Here is a 19,304-nt window from a genome sequence, read left to right as displayed (position 1 = left end):
TTCACAGTTTGAAAAGAATGCACAGCATTATGTATTGACACCACTACCATAGACAAAGAAACACAATTTAATAATACAGAATTGTGCTCATGAGATTTCCTTTTTCTTGTTAATTGGTTACTTTAGCTGACATTGTCTGCCAGTATAATGGACACCATTCTTCCTAATAGTTCTGTGTTGCCAGATGATGTCTACAGACATGATGTAGTCCATTTTAATTATTTCATTTTGCTAGATTTCACTGTGTGGTGGAGTCATGGATGTGGGGAGCATTCCCGCCCATCCCCACCCCCAATGCCCAACAATCTACTCTGGCTCATGTCAGGCTCAGAATTTGTAGAAATGAAACACTTTTTTTGTTTCACTTCATGTTTTTCCTCTGTGTTTTTCCATTAGGTATGACTACGTTGAAGTCATTGATGGAGATAGTGCAAGTGGACGTTTATGGGGCAAATACTGTGGAAAGATAGCTCCTCCTCCCGTGGTATCTACAGGACCATTCCTGTTTATCAAGTTTGTCTCTGACTACGAGACACATGGTGCTGGATTTTCCATACGCTATGAAATTTTCAAGAGAGGTGAGTGAACAAATGATAATTAGGCAGACCTTAGTGTGTGTCTTTTTTCTATTTAACAATAGTTGATTTTAATATTTTATGAAAGAGTGAAACAAAGGATGGCAAGCAGTACTTTAAACACACACACACACACACACACACACACACACACACACACACTCCCCTCTCTGGGAAGGGAACAGATCAAAACAACGTTATTCAGATGCTGTGACCAGTCAGTGAATGTGCTTTGGCAAAACTGTATTTAAAAAGCATTTCTTTTTACTTTTCTCTTTCTTTAAAGAATATAAAAGAGTTAAGCCATGCTTTAAGTCTGGTTCTTTAATCCTTTGAGTAGCCCAAAAGTCCCTTTTGAAAGCAGGATTAGCCCTTCCCACCTTGAATTCATAGAGGTTCCTCCTTCCTAAAGGACCAGCACTCCTAAAGGACCCCCCCATACTCTTCCTCCTACCCCCCATCTCTCTCTTTTTCCTAGCTACTATATTCAAGAATGTCTGGTCCTCAGAAAGCCACCTCCATGCTATGTTTAGTTTCCATACTGGTGGGAGAAACACTAAATCTCTGTTTACCTTAGCTATTAAAATAGCCCCTTGGAGAGTGCAGAAATAAATAGTGGGAAATGCTATTTCCTTTGGGAATGGGAATAGGTCACCACTCTAATCATTTGCTTAACCTTTTATTAGGGTGCAGCAATGAGGAAGCTTTGTGAGGTAACTTAGAGGAAAGTCTGGTTCATCATATGCTTCAATTCCCAGGGGAAGCATTAAGCAAGTTAATTAATTTTAAAAAGTGTAACTTTACCTGCAAAACACCTCACATTATGCTCATTACAGACTTGAGGTTCCTCCCACATATTAAATACAGGGCTTCCTCCTCCTGACTTAGCTTTTGAAGCTGGCACTCTCACACAAGAGTGAGCCAAGTCCAAGGTTTGCTTAAGCATGGGAAAAGGAAGCAGGCTTCAGTGACTACCAATTGACTGTAGAATAAGCTACACAGTTAAAGTTCTCCATAGCCTACCACATTTACTCTGTTTTGTGCATTGTAAGCCACACTGGTTTATTAGAAGTTTTTGAATCTCCGGGACTTATCCTCCTACCTTGCATTCCCACAAACAATCTTCCTTCCTCATCTCCACCTCCTAAAAGCCTGGCATTTCTTTAGTGCCCAGCTCAGTTGGCACCTATTCAATGAAATCACCCCCAATTCCCCAGTTAGAAGTAATCTTTTCCTTCTAAAATATTCCTTTGCCTGATCTTTTTCTTTGTCCCTTTACATTGTGCTTTGCATTACACTTACTTCTATGTATCATAGTCTCCTGTTTGACTATAAGCTTCATGACAGCAGGGACTGTATATTTTCTTGTATCTTTAAAGTCTTTTTTGGTGCCTTGGAACTTTTGTTCATCATAATCACCATCGTCGTCGTTGTTGTTGTAATCTTTATGTAGTGAACTTGGGAAAACTTCACCACAAAAAACTGGCAAATTCATCTACAGTTTATAACCTTATAGAATTCCTGGGGCATTGTAATAGCCATGGAACCTATATGTGCCAGAGATAGGATTTTCTATATCCCAGGCCAGCCCTTTCTCCCATTGCCTTTCATCATGTCCAGAGTCAATATTTTAAAAATAATTATATTACTGAGTGTAGAATTTGTAAAAATAACATCAATTAAAATGATTGTCATTTATATTTCACTAGATTAATATTTTATATTATATAGTCCCTTTCTGTTGGGTCAGCAATGGATGGAAGAGCTAAAAGGTTAATTCATTAAATTTGAATATGGAGTTTTTATTTTTTTTCCAAGTAGTCTGGAGCATTGATGTCAAAAATAGAGATGGATCTATGGCTACATATTGAGTTAGAAAACCATAATTTAACATTATCTGCATTTTTTTTTTAATTTTGTTAAACATTTTCCAATTACATTTTAATCTGGTGTTAGGATGAGTTTCACATCTCTGATCTGGAGTGTAGTGAATTCTGAACCAACCAAGTAGTTAATTGAGGTGCTCATTAAGACCCCTTCAGCAGAGATAATAAGACTTTCTTGAACTTCAAAGAATAACATCCCAATTCTAAACTTACCTTAACTACTACCTTGCCCAATCCAACCAGTAACTAATGCTTTCCTTTCTCATACTGTTTTCCATCTATTCTATATGTAATTTTTATGACCCAGTTGTTTATCCAATTATATTTTCTACCTCATTAGAATAAGAAGTCCTTGAGGGCTCAACCATTATTTTTCACCCCCTTTCTCTCAATCCCGGAACTTAACACAGTACCAGGCACAACAATTCTTAATAATGGTGACTTGATTTGATGACTCTAGAACTTACAGGATCATAGAGAGAGGATCCTGGACTGTCAGAGGTAGATCTTTTTGATCTGAGATCATAAGATCAGAGGTTAAAAAAGGAAGGAACCAGAGGTCAGCTTCTCTGACCTCCTCATTTTACAGATGCACAGCTGAGACACTGAGATAGCAAAGGTGGCTTGTCCAAGATCCCACAGGGAGAAAATATCAGAGCAGGGATTCAGAACCAGGTGCTCTGAATCCTAATCCATTATTCTTCCCAGTATACTAGTTAAACTTTCATTTATAGGACATATACTCACATTCACGGTAACAACATGCTTAATGATGTTCTATTTATAGTCATTCTTAAGTGTCAAGACCTATGTTGGAATTTTTAATGAACTAGCCTATCTTTCTATCCATAATCCACACACAGATGCACATGCTTTTATCAAAGGAGTAATATCCCATAAAGATTATAAAGAATTGCCTTTTTTAATCAGTAATTTTTTAAAAATTGATTGAAAGAGAAAAGAGACATACATGTATGGTCATGACTTATAGAAACTTTATCCCTTCTCCCAAACAAACTCTTCTAGATCCCCTAATTTTTTAATTGTCTCCATCATTTTCCCAACCCTTCTTCTTTAAACCTTGGGACAATAATGATAATAACAATAATCACTAGCATTTATATAGGTTTGCAAATGCTTTGCAACTATTAAGTTGTTTTATCCTAACAACAACCCTGAGAGAGAGATCAAATTATAATCTCCATTTTACAAATGAGGAAACTGAGGCAAACAAAAGTTAAGTGAATTTTTAGGATTACAAACCTAAGTCTGAGACAGGATTTAAATTCAGGCCTTTCCAACTCCATGTCCAATATGCCATTCTTTGCTATCACCTATGTATAATCATCTTTGAATCATCACAGAATCCTATGTCTTTTATGTCCATCAACATACTAATATACTTTATTTCTATAGGCCTCAAAGATCTCTTCCTCCCAATATCACTTCCAAAGTCATTACAATTTCATATTTGATTACTGCAGCCAGATCCTGGTTTTTCTTCCTCCTTAAACCTCTCCCCATTCTTGGCCAAACTTTTAGGGCAATCATGAGATATCTTTCCAACTTCAAAGTCTATGGTGGTTGTCCATTGCCTGATGTTTTAAATGCAAGTAGTCAGTTTACTTTTTAAAATTCAAAGCACATCATCAAACAGTTCCATATACCTCTCCAACTTCATCTTTTCTATATAGAAGGGTCTTCAATTGCAGGTAAATCCTTGTTTCACATCATAGAGTTTACTCTTTATACTGGATATAGTGGAATATATACTGGAGAAAAACTTCATAATTACTATAAATATGGAAGACCCTTGGCTAAAATAGGTGGGGGTGGAGGGAGTATTTTAGATACAGAGGAATAAAATTGTCCAACAAGTTGTATTTTCATATAGGTGAGATTAGCTTTACCTCTAGAATGTAAGAATAGCCCTTACAATTTCAATACACATGAATCATCTTAATCATAAAATAATATAACTGTAAAATTAGTTCACTCATATGTTGGCCCTGATATTCTGGTTCTTTGAAAAATCAGGCCATTTTGTTGCCCATAGCCTCAGAGGTAGTGCCATTGGGCCATTAACACTTTTTACTCTTTGCAAGATATTTTCCTGCCTATTGGGTGTCTATGAGTCCTTGGTTCACAGCTACCCTGAGGTACAGCAGCTTTGTTGTATTTACCCTCCTCCACCCTATCTGAGCATCCCAGTCTGAATGTGGATTTTCAAAGACCTTTCAACCTGATGACCGGAACAGTCTATGTCAGCGCTATGAGTCTTGTGGGATTTAAAGGGATGCTAGAAGATCTTAGGAGCTGTGGATTGACACACATGATTTCACTGGGATTTTGAATGTAGAAAAATAAAATTTCTAGTTATGTGTCCATAACTACTAAATATGACATTCTTGTATGTGCTCCATCTATATCCAGGCTAGCAAAGAGTCTGCAAAAATACTTATCGACATGAAAATCCTTTTAAGTCTTGTGTCAAAGTATTTACTAACTCTCTGTTTCTCTCATTTACATTCTCTCTCTCTCTCTCTCTCTCTCTCTCTCTCTCTCTCTCTCTCTCTCTCTCTCTCCCTCTTTCTCTCTCCCCCTCTCTCTCTTTTCCTCTCCCCCTCTCTCTTTCTCCCTCTCTCTCTCTTTCTCCCTTTATCTCTCCCTCTCCCTCTCTGTCTCTCTCGCTCTTTCAAACATACACAGAGTTGCTAAATCTACCTACTCTTAATCACTACTAGGTTTCCTCTAGTGGGTTTCTTTTAACCAATTACCTACTATAGATCTGTTTAAATCATCTCTTGGCTGTAGTCAATTTTATGAAACCTTTTGATTTTTGATTCAGATGCGTGATTTCATTCATATAGAAACTCTTTCCATTAATGCTCCTCCATAACTTATACTCTCAGAAAGAATCCCAGAACATTGAATAGTCGAGCCACTTGCCCAAATATACATTTGTTCTATGTCCAAGGCAAAATTTGGACACATTTCTTTGTGACTTCAAGGATAGTGCTCTATCTCTTACAGCATTCTGCCCCTTTTTGCAAATTTATCACATGGGAAAAAGAATGTCAAAACTACTTTTGCCCTATGATGGATTAAACTGAAAACCAGAGAATCTGAGAGAGACTTGGGAGAGATTTTAAGCATCATTGAATCCAACAGAAGTGAAAATTGAGATACACAAAGATGAAATAACCAACCCCTCGCCAAAAACTGCTCTGTCACATCTAGAGTCAAGATTATAATATAAATGATAGCTACCATCCCTAAAATGCTTTGCCATTTATGTAACTAATTTGCACTTTTAACTAGTAATCCTATGATATAAGTAGTGCTAGCATAACTGTCCCCATTTTATGGATGAGAAAATGAAGAAAATTAATCTTGGGAGTTACCCAAAACTGAAGTTCTTTTGTATTACCCAATTTCCATCCTCAGATAGTACCCTAATGTCCTTAGATATATCAGTGTCCTTTCCCACGGTATCTAGCATAAGCAAATGGAGAACAGTCATGGGATTACAAGAAACCATCTGTGTTAATGCTTCACAATGAACTGCCTTTTATTCCTGCCAGGTGGGCTTCACTCCCTCAGCCCCTTTAGTGTTCATCACCTGAGTAATTTGGGAAGTGGAGGGAGAATAAAGCTGCTTTCCTTTCATTACTTGGTTACAGTCAGCAACACAATTCTTTCTTTTTTCATTGCTTCAAGAGGACCTGACTACACTGACTTGGGGTCAGCTCCAGTGAGTTTTACACCCTGGAAATAAACAGTTTTAAAAAGCTACCTTTTTTTCCTTTATAGGTTAATGACTCAAACTTTTTTAGTTCTTTTTTAGCTGAAAGACCATCAGAGTAACTTAAAAAGTTGATTTGCAAACTACATTGGAATATATTGAATCCCACTGATATCTCAACCTTGGTGTATCCCAAATTGTAGTATCTTTCCTTTCCATTTAAATTTCCCAAGTCGATGAATGTTCATCTTGGCTCTTCCCTGATTCTTGAAAAATAAATAACAGAGTGGGGGAGTTTAAAAACTAAAGAATGAGCATAACTATGGTTCCCATTGCTGAAGAGGCTAAGGCTGGTGGGTCACAAGTTCAAAAGTTCTGAGTTACAGTAGGGTTAAAGCCAATCAAGGATCTAAATTAAGTCTGGCACCAATATGGGGAGCTTCCAGCAAGCAAGGTTCACCAAATTATTGAAGGAAGTGCAAACCAACCCCAATTGGAGCAAGTCATAGATTCCATGTCAAATAATATTAGGATATGGTCCATGTGTGGCCACTGTCCTTTCAGCCTGGGCCAAATAGAGAGGTCCAGGGAAGGAAAGAAGAAGAAAAGAAGGAAGGAAGGGAGGAAGGAAGGAAAGGAGAAAAGAAGGAGGAAGGGAGGAAGGATGGAAGAAAGAGAAAAAGGAAGGGAGGAGTAAGGAAGAAAGGAAAGAAGAGAGGAAGGGAGAGAATCAGCCCTTTCAAAAAGGCGTCCAAATGTTCTCTGTGCTGAAATTCAGCCAAAATAATGCAATACAAAAAGGGAAAACACTCCCTCTCAAACTCTCCAATTACATTCAATTTAAACAATTGTGTACTCAAATGGGATCACAAAGAGTTGGACATGACTGAAAAACTGACAAAGTACTCTAGTTCCCAGCAAAATGGAACTATTCACTATCCCCTATCCTCACTCTTTCCTCTAAGCTCTTCTATTATCTCTCATGCCTCAAATCTCCTTATATCCAGTTGATGAGATTTCTCCTGAGTCCTAGTTCAGAAGCCTCTTCACTAAATTCTCCCCAACAACTGAAAGTGAACTTTCAAGGTTTTTTGCATTTGTTCTTGTTGTTTAATCGTATCCTACTCTTCATGACCTCATCTACAGTTTTCTTGGCAAAGACACTGGAATGGTTTGCCATTTCCTTCTCCAGTTCATTTTACAGATGAGAAAACTGAGGAAAAACAGTTAAGTGACTTAGTTAAGACACAGCCATTAAGTGTCTGAGGACAGATCTGAACTTAGACTATGGTCAGCCTGACTCCAAGTCCATGAACTTTTGTTTCATTGAATTAAATGGAAATAAAATTAACTTGTCTTGCATGACTACTTCTTTTTGGTTTCTTGGCAATTTGAGGACTGTCCAGTAAAGAATATTTGCTCAAACTAATTTTTTTTAACAAGGATCAAATTCATCAAAAGATGTTAAGGTCTTAAATAATTTTACCAAAATATACTAGAAATGTTTTTCTTTATACAAATGCACTTTAAAAGCAAATAATTAAAAACTGTGGCATAGTGGTTAAAGTGACTGGCTGAGAGTCAGGTAGACTCGCCTCTATGAGTTCAAACTCAATTTCATATATATATATATATATATATATATATATATATATATATATATATACATATATATATAGCTATATATATATATATATAGCTGTGTGACCCTTAGCAAGTCACTTCTCCCTGTTTGCCTATATATATATATATATAGCTGTGTGACCCTTAGCAAGTCACTTCTCCCTGTTTGCCTCAATTTCCACATCTGGAGGAAGGAAATGACAAACTACTCCAGTATCTCTGCCAAGAAAACCTCAAATAGCATCACAAAGAGTTGGACAGGACTGAAAAATGACTAAACAACAACAAATCTTACTTTGTAATAAACATTTTCTTCCTGATATCTCTATTTTCTTTGCCACATGTATAAAAAAAATATACTACCTCAGTTGACACAGCTTCATCCTTCTAAATTCTGGTCCTTCTGGTGCACCTGTGTTCTGAGGTTTTAGCTCTTTTCATCTGTAAAATGAGGTATGAGATTTATTGATCCCTAAGATCCTTTCCATGTTAAAGTCACATGGTAGTAGAGTTTCTGCTAGAAAGCATTCTATTTCCAAACTGCACAATCTGTTCCAATCTGAAATGTATTTCCCTTTCCCTTTGCTATGTAGAATTCCTAACTTCTTTCAGAGCTTACTGAAGCTGCCTCCTCCTAATGAAAGCATTTCCTGAATCTTCTAATTAATAATGCTCTTTCCCTTTCCAAATGGCTTTGTATATACTTTGCACTTGTTTACTTATAAAAACACCATCTCCACCCATTCACATAATGTAAGTCCCTCAAGAATAAGGATGATTTTTTTTTGCTTTTTTTTCCCCAGAAAACATTCCCCAGAATGTTTTGCACATACATAGTAGGCACTTAATAAGTATTTGTTGAATTTAATTACAGGAACTTCAGTTTCATTGTTTGTTCAGGGACATATTAATGGATAGTCTTCTACACCTGTCCCAAAAAATAAAATACAAAACTGAGCTCCCCAAAATTTGTTCTCATAATATTAAGATGATTCTAATATCTGACATGCACACAGGATGAACTATGGAGCTGAGCTCCCCAAAATTTGTTCTTGTAAAATTAAGGCCATCCTGGCATTTCATATGCACATTGGGATTCCTAAAATGAATCCTTTGAAGCATGTGATGGAGGAAAAATACATGGAAAAGCATGTGTCCTCACATGGCCATTTAGTTAGGTACATTTTTCAAATATTCAGGTGGATTTCTTTTCTTTTGTGGGTAGAACAGGAATGAATTTATCAGATGATGGGACCACCCTGAGAAGGACACTTGTTGCATTGGAAAGAGCCCTGGCATATGGAGAAAGTATCTCGATATAAATCCTAACTCTACCACAGATCACTTAACTCTCTTCAGCCTCAGTTTCCTCTCTTGCAAAAATGAAGAGACTGGACTATGTCACCTCTAAGATATTTTCCTTAGAAGAAAGAGCCCATGATCATTATTAGTATGTTAATCACTGCCATTGTCACCGCATAATAATAATACCAGCTTTCTGGTACTGCCCTTGCCGGATGCTTGAAATATTAAACCACCACAATTTGTAAAAATGAAGTGGTTGAAGCAGTCAGACCCAATTAAATGTTGTAGGGTTTTTTTTTCCCCTCATCACCAACTTTTTCACCATAAACAACAATTTTTAGAACAGCAGAATACACTAGAACTGATACTTTGAGGAAGGTTACTATGTTAGCATTGATATTAGGTGACTTCAGCAACATTGCCTGTAATCACAGTTTATCATGCCTTCACTAACAGCCACACTTTACTGGCACACCTGTGTCAACACCACTCAGAATGAGTCACTCACCCTGGGTACATGTACGAATTACCTTTCACATTTAGTTTGTCAAAAAGGCATAGGTCACATCTGGCAGAGTTACTCAGTCACTGGTGTAGGAATCTGAAACCAGCACTCCCTCTACTGAATTCACTCACCCGCTTTTGTAAATGTTCTATTTCACCAATAAATGGCTGTCAACCTTAAGATTTAAAGATTTAAGCTTGAAGGGGCTATAATTATTTCTCTGGGGCTCTGTCGAGATTTCTGCAGCTTACTCATTCATTGTTCCCACATGATTTTATAGTTGTCATTTTTTTTCTTCCAAGCCAGCAGAAGTTTTCAAATTGATCCACACAAATGGAAAAACTGTGCTGAACACAATGATTTTCATACCTATCAATAATGGGAAAGGACCGGGTGAATCAGTGATTCGCACAGTGAATACCAATTTAGTAGGTTCTTTCATAGGTTATTGTCTTATTAGGACTTCATTTCTTTCTCTCTCCTTTTTTGTTTTGTTTTGTTTTGTTTTTGCCTGTATAGGTCCTGAATGTTCCCGAAACTATACTTCATCTACTGGAGTGATAAAGTCCCCTGGATTCCCTGAAAAGTATCCCAACAGCCTTGAATGCACTTATATTATCTTTGCACCAAAGATGTCAGAGATTATCTTGGAATTCGAAAGCTTTGACCTTGAGCCTGATACTAATCCTCCAGGGGGGATGTTCTGTCGATATGACCGACTGGAAATCTGGGATGGATTCCCTGATGGTAAGAACAAGGAGAGGCAGCATCCTGGGGAAGGGAGGGGCTGGACAGAGGGTAATAGGCTGTTTTGATTTTTTTTTTTTTATTTTTGAAACGCATTTTATCTTTTTTTATGTATTGCCTATACTTCCTACTACATCAGTTCCTTCTTCTCCTTCCAAAGGATAACCCCTTAAATAAAGAATAAAAATGAGAGTGAAAAAAGGTCATTAAAATCAACATATTGAAAAAGTCCTTATATTCTGACTATAACGGACATTGTATTTAATGTTCCTCGCCTCTGCAAAGAAGGACATGGCCTACTCATTTCTTTTCTTCGGAGTCAAACTTGGTTATAATTTTGCAATATTCAGTTTCAATTGTTTTGTTGTTTGTTGCTGGCTTTTTTCCATTTACTTTATTATAGTCATTGCATTTATCAAGGGTCAGCAGCAAACTAAAAGCTGCTGCCTTTTTAAAAATATGGTTTCTATGGTTTTTTTTTGTATAGCCTGAAGTAAGAATAGTTTTTATATTTTAAAATAAAGTTTCATTGTATTTTCAAATGTAAAAACCATTCTTAGCTTGGGCTGTACAAATATGGGGCGGCTGCATTGATTTGGTCCTTGGGCTGTAGTGTACTGGTCCCTACCGTATATCATTTTTCTTGATTCTATTTAATTCATTTTGCATCAGTTCATGTGTCTTCCCATGCTTCTCTATGTTCATCATTTCTCATAACAGAATGAGGTTCCATTACCTTCATGTGCCACAACACATCTAGCCATTTCCCAGTTTGTAGACATCTACTTTGTTTCCATTTCTTGACTAGTACAAAAATTGTTGCCACAAACATTTGGATGTATGCCAGATCTTTATCATTAACTTCCCAAAGATTTCTTTTTCAAATGTCACAAGACAAGCTGTCATTTGGTATTTTTAAGTTATCTTAAAAAGTCCACTATAGAATCACACATTTGGACTGTGTTAAGGAAGTTTGGGACCAATCTGAACTAACCCTCTCATTGAACAAAAGAAGAGAGACCCAGAGAGGTTAAGGTTACAGAATAAGTTAACAACTTTAAAAACTGAGACAATTATCCAGGGCTCCTGATCTCCCAAAATTATTTTTCCCCTCCTTAGACACACACACACACACACACACACACACACACACACACACACACACCTTATACATATTCAAGTGACTGAACAATCCAAATGCTCTTTTTAAGGATAACTTTGTCTCCCAAACTTAATGCCATAGAAATTTTCAAAAATTTTAAGGCTAAAGAACAAATGAGAACCCCTAATTTTTTTACAATCCTCTTACCCTGTGAGTTCCAAATTTCAGGCATTGGTAAGCTGCTGTTAAGTTGGGGCCAAACTCTCTTGACCCTTTTCTGGAGGAGTCACCAGATGCCCAAATATGAAATACAGTGATTTTCTTTATCTTCCAAATTAATATTTTCTATGCTAATCTTTGGGAATTTGAAGGTAAATGGCTAAAATATACCCCTCCTCCCCCGAATTCTGGCCAAGGGAGATTATATCAAATAATTTGTTTCAGCTGCTTTGTTGGTGGTGTGTTTAGTCTGGCTTAACATCCATATTTCCCTGGAGAAAGTACAGGTCATGAATCCAAATGGGGCAACTTGGCAGTTCTTAAAAATCAGAGAATAGGCCATGTTCAACCAACTATTTCCAAGAATCCTATGATATTTTTTGCAGCTGGTAAGGATCATAAAAATCATATAATCTAAGCTCTTTATTTCTGTTGCCTTTTTTGCCATACTTATGGTAGCAACTATAGCTAAATGAAGGATTATTTCAATTCACTTTGTAAGTGAATAATGCACAAAGTTATGGCAGAACCACTTTCTTGGTATTAATATCATCAATGTTAGTTACTGTTCAACTTTGAGAAGTTTTTTAATGTATAAACAATTGGGGAGAAAATTGGATTTAGTGAAAGCTTATATTGTCATTAGATGAAATGGGTGAGTTAACATTAAATCCCTCCTTAGGGGTTTTATCATACAAATAGGGTTATGATGATTTTGCTGAAACTCCTTCATTAAGTAATGAGTTTGCCAAAACAGTGGGCTGATTGACTACCCAGCATTCAATCCATCAATTAGGAAAACAGTTTTATAACAATGTGATAACAACATTATAACAATAGCTGGAACATTTAATAATGGGTTTATTTGTGCACAACCCAAATTTTCAGCCTTCCCCTCTAGAACTTTCATTTAAACTGACATGTGAAAAGAAGGTCCAATCAAGCAACATATTTAGAACATTTTCCAAATGGAGTACATTGTTATTAATGTCAAGGGGTTTTCAAAGTAGTAATTTTCTGGTTCTAGAAAATCACTGAGTCGAAATGAGGAACAATTAACCATACAAGTTATCAGCCATGCTATTCCCTCATGTTTTAAAAGTCTAGCATGTTTGACTTATTCCCCGAGTAAACTGGTTTGTGGAATATGATAAATGTGTTTATGTATTTGTTAATATTTAGCTGACCTTGTCTAGCTTGCTCCAGCAAAATGTCTCACTAATTTTCTAGCCCAAACGAGAGACCAGATTCTCTTGGGCTTTTCAATGGCACCAGAGACGTTTTTGTCATAGCATTTCAAAGCATACAATTCCTCTGCCAGTAAAATTGTGATGGATCTTTGAAATCCTTTCTAAAAACAACAAGCAGAAGGCGCTGAAGGCTTTCAGCCATTGAATGATTTTGTGTTGCATTTTATCATAAACATTGAATTAAATGGCCAAGTAATTGAAAGCAACCCATTGATTTACATTGGCTTTGAAGAAAAGCAGTTTACTTAAAAACTTAGAATATGAAGCATGCACATGATGAATGCTTCATCTCCATCTACCACTTTTTCCTGAGTACTTTTGATTCTCAAGTATCAGCTTAGAAGTAATTTAAGGAAGTTTACATATATGGCTTGAGAGCCATGGGTTATTCCTACTCTGGCTAATTGCACAAGTATTTGCACCAAATTATAGAACCAAAAATTAATGCTTAGTTTCAATTGTTGACATAAGTAGAGATAAAGTTGTTATTGTTTTATTGTGTTTTTTTTAATCTTTGCTTGTTATCTACATTCCAGTAATTGTGAATATGTTTTAAGAATAGACTCTGGTCATGTGAAATGTGAATAGAATCTATTTATCTATAGTTTGATATTAAACCTAAACTCTTAAAACTACTAAGATAATTATAAATCCTGGACTTTCTGGGGTGATGGCAGAGATGGATGGGTGGTAGAAATCATTTTAGGTACTCCCTGAGGTACTCTTTGTACTGCAAAAATTGTCTAGTAAAAGGCATGTTAACTCATAAAAAATTATATTAGCATATATTGTACTTTTAAAATACATATATTTTCTTCCTCCAAAAGTACTTTATTAAAATTGATTATCATTTTTGAAAAGATGAATAAAGTTTTGCACAATAGAAGAAAATTAAAGCAGGATCACAATAAATGGAGAGATGAAGAAGAAATTCATACTACTGTATGAATAATCATTGCAATCAAGAGTAGGTATCGTTAGAAAGTCAGAGAGATATACTTTCTTACTGATAAGATACTGCCATTTTAATCTAATGACTTCCTCCCAATTACATGCTACATGCACAATTTTCCAAGTACAATTGCATTATACTTGTATCTTTGTAATCACAAAGTTGGAAGTACAGCTTCTTTTTTCTTTAATTGCAATTCCACTGTTTTTAGAATAACACTCAAAAAAAAAAGGTATTACTTATGCACAATACTAATTTATTCCTATCTCAAAAGTTGAGGTGAGCAAAAAGAAAAATCCAAAAGCTCTGAACATCCAAATATACAACTAGTCACATATATAAAAAGTACTCCCTCCTTTACTTCCCTTCTGCCACACACCCCGGATCAATATTGCATTACTTTGCTTGGCTAGGGTCTCACTGTTGTACAGGAAAATTCAATACTTCTTTGTAGTACTCTCAAAAAAGCCTTTTTCACTCCCATATCTTGAAGGCTACCAAAGAGAGCAGCACTATGATATCCGGGGGCAATATTCTAAAAGATAGAATGCAGAATTACCAAGCATGTCTTAAAAATTATAAACCAGTGAGTCATGGAGACTCTCTAAATTATGAGTCTGCAGTAAACAAAGTTCTCTTCTGTTTGCTATTTCAAAGGTTCCTTTCCCCCTAAGGAGCTGGGTAATAGTTGGAGTGGGGGAAGGGGGAAGGGATGGGGCTAAATTGCCCTAATAAAAAGGCCACAGCTTCCCTTTGTCACTCGTAATTCTTGGTAAAACCAGTGATTATAGTGAGCAGAGGTCATTGTCCAAAGGAGCAGACCCATCCATAGATATTTCCCCACAGAGAAATCATGTATTTAATGGTAGGAGGAGATAGCAAAGCCAGAATTAGAATATGTGAAAGATAAAAGGAAAAAAATGAGAAATCCATCCCTTTCATAAATTAGACAAGAGAAGAATTAGTGATTATTTGGACACTTTTCTTGGAAACAACCTAGTTTATGGCTTAAGCAACACACACTTATAGATATATACTAAAGATATGTATCAAAGTAGAGTAATAGAAAGAGGGCCAGTCTTAGTATCAAGAAATCTTGGGTTCAAAAATTGCCTCTCACTAGCTCTGTGATCATGGGATAAGCTAATTGATCATTTAGTGGCCTCAGACAGCTTTTAATTGCTGACTCCCACATAGATGAATTCATAGGAGAGAGACCAAGGCATGGAGTCAGAAGACCTGAGTTCAAATTTAGCCCCCAATTCTTATTATCAGTAACTCTGGGCTTAGTTTCCTATTTGCCTCAGTTTCTTCATATTTAAATGAGCTGGAAAAGGGAATGTCAAACAACTCCAGCATCTTCACAAGGAAAGGTCTAGAGCTGGTGAGCTTCCTGAGAACAATGTTTTGTTTTATCTTCTTTGTTACCTTTTTTACCCCCAATCTATCATAGTCCCAGGCACATTGTAAATATTTAATTAATGCTTGTTGAATTCAATTGAACTTGAAGGGGAAAAGTTTAATAGATGCATTGTTAAAAAAAGGCTGGGGGGAACTAAAATAGTGTTTTGTTTCATATTACATAAAATAAGTTTTACCTTTTTTTATATGTTGAAGACTCTTTTCTCAGTATGTTGAAACCTGTGAACCCCTTCTGGGAATAATGCATAAAAATACTCCCTTCCAATGTTTACAGCATCATGCTTTTTGAGTTTTCTAAGCAAATTACTTGAATTTTTAAATTTTATTTTGTCTTCATTTTGATAAGGTTATAATCACAAAATGGGTAGGGCTGGGGAGGGAAGAGTTTAATTTGGTCATAACCACCACTTAGTTCTATTCATTGCTTTAAATAAATACACACATTCCATTTACACAATGCCTTGTTTGACTGATTGCAATCCAGTGTAGCTTCAGTTTTTCTAAATGATTTGCCTGAGTAGACCCAGTTTAAGTAGCAACATTGTGCTAGCATATTCTGCAACAGAAGAAAAACAGAGTGAAGTGGTAAAAGAAAAGAAAAGAAAAAGGGAAGGAAGGAAAAAGGAAGGAAGAGAGAGAGAGGAGAAAGAAAAGAAAAGAAAAAAGAAAGAGAGGAAGAGAGGAAGAAAGGAAGAAAGGAAAAGAGAAAGAAAGAAACTGTTGAAGTGATCATTCTGGTCATATACAAACTTCATGAAAATAGCTAATCAGGAATGGTTGTTAGGGACTTATCATTGGTATCCTGATCTCTATGCGACTAAAATCTTTTAACTTCTTGCTTGCTCATTTTGTGGAAAAGTCTTGGTGACCTAGACTTCATAGGTTACAACACTGAATTATACAACAGGTAGCTGAATTTCCTGGATAAGAAAAAAATGTGATTCAAGTTTGTCTATCTAAGTCAAAATCAACTGATATGCTTCCATTAGACATGTTGTATAATTCAGTGTTGTAACCTATGGGACCCTCTTTGGAACTCTGGTAAAGCCTCTCAGAAGAATGTTTTTAAATATATAAAATAAATGTATAAGTTTAAAAAGGAAATCAATTATATTGAAATTAAGAGGTATTGTTTTCCATCCAAGTTATGGATACTCTAAAATCAATCCGTGGACTCCTTCATGATCCATGAACCTAGGTTAAAAAATCTTCACAATGAAAAGTCATTTTCAGTACTGCTAGTGGTCTACCAAAAAATAATTATTAGCTTTCCAAACCCAGAAGACTTCAGCATTGTCAAAATGACCATTTGCCAAAGATAGTAAAAATACTTCAGAATAAAGGTATTGCTATTGCTAACTTAAAATAAATAACAAGAACTTCTTACCACCAGTTTAAGTTTTTAATCTGGTTTCTTGCTTACCTCTCATCTTCCACACCTCTAGGCTACAGTTAAATCCATGTTTGCAATTCATTTGATATGCCTAAACATACACATAAACTAGATATTTTAGACAATATTCTCCAAGAGAACTAAGGCAAGAATCCTAGAGAAAATGATATTCCTTTTTTTATTAAAGCTTTTTATTTTTCAAAACATATGCATGGACAGTTCTTCAACATTAGCCTTTTGCAAAACCTTGTGTTCCAATTTTCTCTCCCTTCCCCCAAGCCCTTCCCTATTTGGCAAATAGTCCAATATATGTTAAACATGGTAGAAATATATGTTAAATCTAATGTACACATGCATGTTTATACAATTATTGTGCTGCACAAGAAAAATCAAATCAAACCAGTAAAAAAAATAAAGAAGCAAAATAAAATGCAAGCAGGCAACAACAAAAAGAGTGAAAACTATTATGTTGTGAACCACATTCAGTTCCCACAGTTCTCTCTCTGGGTGTAGATGACTCTCTCCATCACTGAACAATTGGAATTGATTTGAATTTGATATTTCTTCCAATATGAATATCCAGTTGTTATTCAGCTTCAATTACTGATATCTCTAGTCTCCAAATATGTTGTTAAACAGTCGCAAATATTAACTTGTCTCCCCATGGGCCACTGAGGAGTAAATGGTGCGGTACAATTTACACATGAGGCTTTCCCAAACAAAAGATCACTTAAGGAATAGAGCAAGGATGGAAGCTGAGGTTATCCATGCCTTAAGCAAACTCTTGAAGCTGATAGGGGGTCTGAAGATATAGACAGTTCCTCCATTTTCCTTTGTTAGGACTGAGGGAATCATTGGAGAGGATTGGAAAAGGGTTTGATGATTATGCACAGCTTGAAGCATCTCCCCGATGCTTCCAGTGGTAAGCTTGGGCACGGAGGTGAATGCCAACGTACCACTTGGCTGCCCAAGTCTCATTCTTTGCAATTGAACCAAGCAGTTCATTTCTCCTTCTGAAAATAATCCTGTTCACTGGGGAATGTGGTTTTGCCCATCATTGCTCCTAGGAGCACATTTTAAATCGTCCCTGCGAACCTGGCCCAATATGTTTACTGCAAACCAATTAACTAGGGAAGCCATGATTTGGGTTAGAAAAACACTTCTGTGTTCTGCTGGGACTCATCTTTGCAAACTGTTGTTCTCTCATCTGCTGCAGGAGAAAAGACATTCTGACATTTTCTGTTTTGTTTTGTGTTTTTGTTTTATTTTTCCTTTCTTTCTTCCTAGTTGGTCCTCATATTGGGCGTTACTGTGGACAGAAAACACCAGGTCGCATCCGTTCCTCAACCGGCATCCTATCTCTGGCTTTTTATACTGACAGTGCCATAGCCAAAGAGGGATTCTCTGCTAACTACAGTGTCTTGCAGAGCAGTGTCTCAGAAGGTCAGTGTTTATTCATCTTCTAAAGCCCAGTGGAAAATAGGCTCTGTTCTGCCTTCCCACACACCTGCTGCCACATGAAACATTAAAGAAATCTTATATAAATAAAGGGGGCTGGGTGTTTGCTTTTCTAAAGGAAAAAAAAAAGAATCAACTTTTCTAAATAGCAATAGGAAAATGCTGCTTTGTGAATTTTGCTAATGAAAGTGAACTGATTGTACAGTCTGGAAATGATGTAGAAAAACTGAAGGATGACAAAACAATGCCTTGAACCAGTGAATTCTAGTCAGCCTGGGTGCCCCACTTTTCCCCGCCCACCCATGCCCTTGCAGAAATGATAGCTTGTAGTTCATGAAAGGATGAACATTGATTCTAGAATGAAAGAATGAATATGCATTTGTGCTCACTCCACCCACCCACACTATAATCACGCTGAATACAGGATAGAATTTAATTCAGCGGGAAATAGTGAAGGTAGCATATACATTTTTTCCCCTCCAACTAACCAGAAGCACGTTTTGATTTCTATTATAACATTTTTTTAAGCCCTCTATAAATGTACTTTTGGATGCAATAAAAAAAGTCCTTTGGATAACAGCGAGACTCTCTGCTCTCCAACTTAAGCTCCTTCTCAACGATCAGTCCTACAGACACATAGGGACTATAGCTCTTTTAATATCTTAAAATAAGGGTGAGAGAACAAACACAGCTGGCTCTCTCTTTGGCTCAGGAGTTCTTTCTACTCTTTGTTAAAAGTGACTTGTTTTATGTGCTACTGTTTTTCTGTGAAACTATAGGACTGACCTTCTTTATAATAACAGTCAACATTTCACATAGTACTTTAAGGCTGATAAAATACTTTACATTTTTATTTGACCTTCACAGAAAGCCCATGAGGTAAATTTAGAGGCATTATTATCCTTCTCATTTTATGGATAAGGGATTTAATTAGGGTCACACAGCTGGTATGTCAGAGGTGGGTCTATCCCTTACTTACTTCAGGCAGGGTCATCTTTACTAAAGTTTATTGACTTTAATAGTTCAGTGATCCATGATATCAATTTAGGTATTCCCTACAAAATGGCGCCCATGGCAATCTAATCATACTGTTAGGTGATTTCCCTCCATATATTTCCTACC

General features: G+C 36.4%; 1 protein-coding gene across 5 annotated transcripts in view; it reads left to right on the top strand.

The window, feature by feature from the left end:
* NRP1 (neuropilin 1) overlaps positions 1-19,304 on the top strand; it is a 177,603-nt gene that overhangs the window by 72,239 nt on the left and 86,060 nt on the right. For all 5 annotated transcript variants that reach the window (XM_052001164.1, XM_052001165.1, XM_052001167.1 and 2 more), the window contains 3 exons: positions 397-578; positions 10,159-10,386; positions 18,012-18,167. In XM_052001164.1, coding sequence (XP_051857124.1) covers positions 397-578; positions 10,159-10,386; positions 18,012-18,167 — 566 coding nt within the window. The remainder of the gene's footprint in view (positions 1-396; positions 579-10,158; positions 10,387-18,011; positions 18,168-19,304) is intronic.

Source organism: Antechinus flavipes, chromosome 5 (assembly GCF_016432865.1).
Source record: "Antechinus flavipes isolate AdamAnt ecotype Samford, QLD, Australia chromosome 5, AdamAnt_v2, whole genome shotgun sequence".
NCBI lineage: Eukaryota > Metazoa > Chordata > Mammalia > Dasyuromorphia > Dasyuridae > Antechinus > Antechinus flavipes.
Note: the sequence above shows the minus strand (reverse complement) of the source record. Positions and strands in the feature narration are given on the sequence as shown.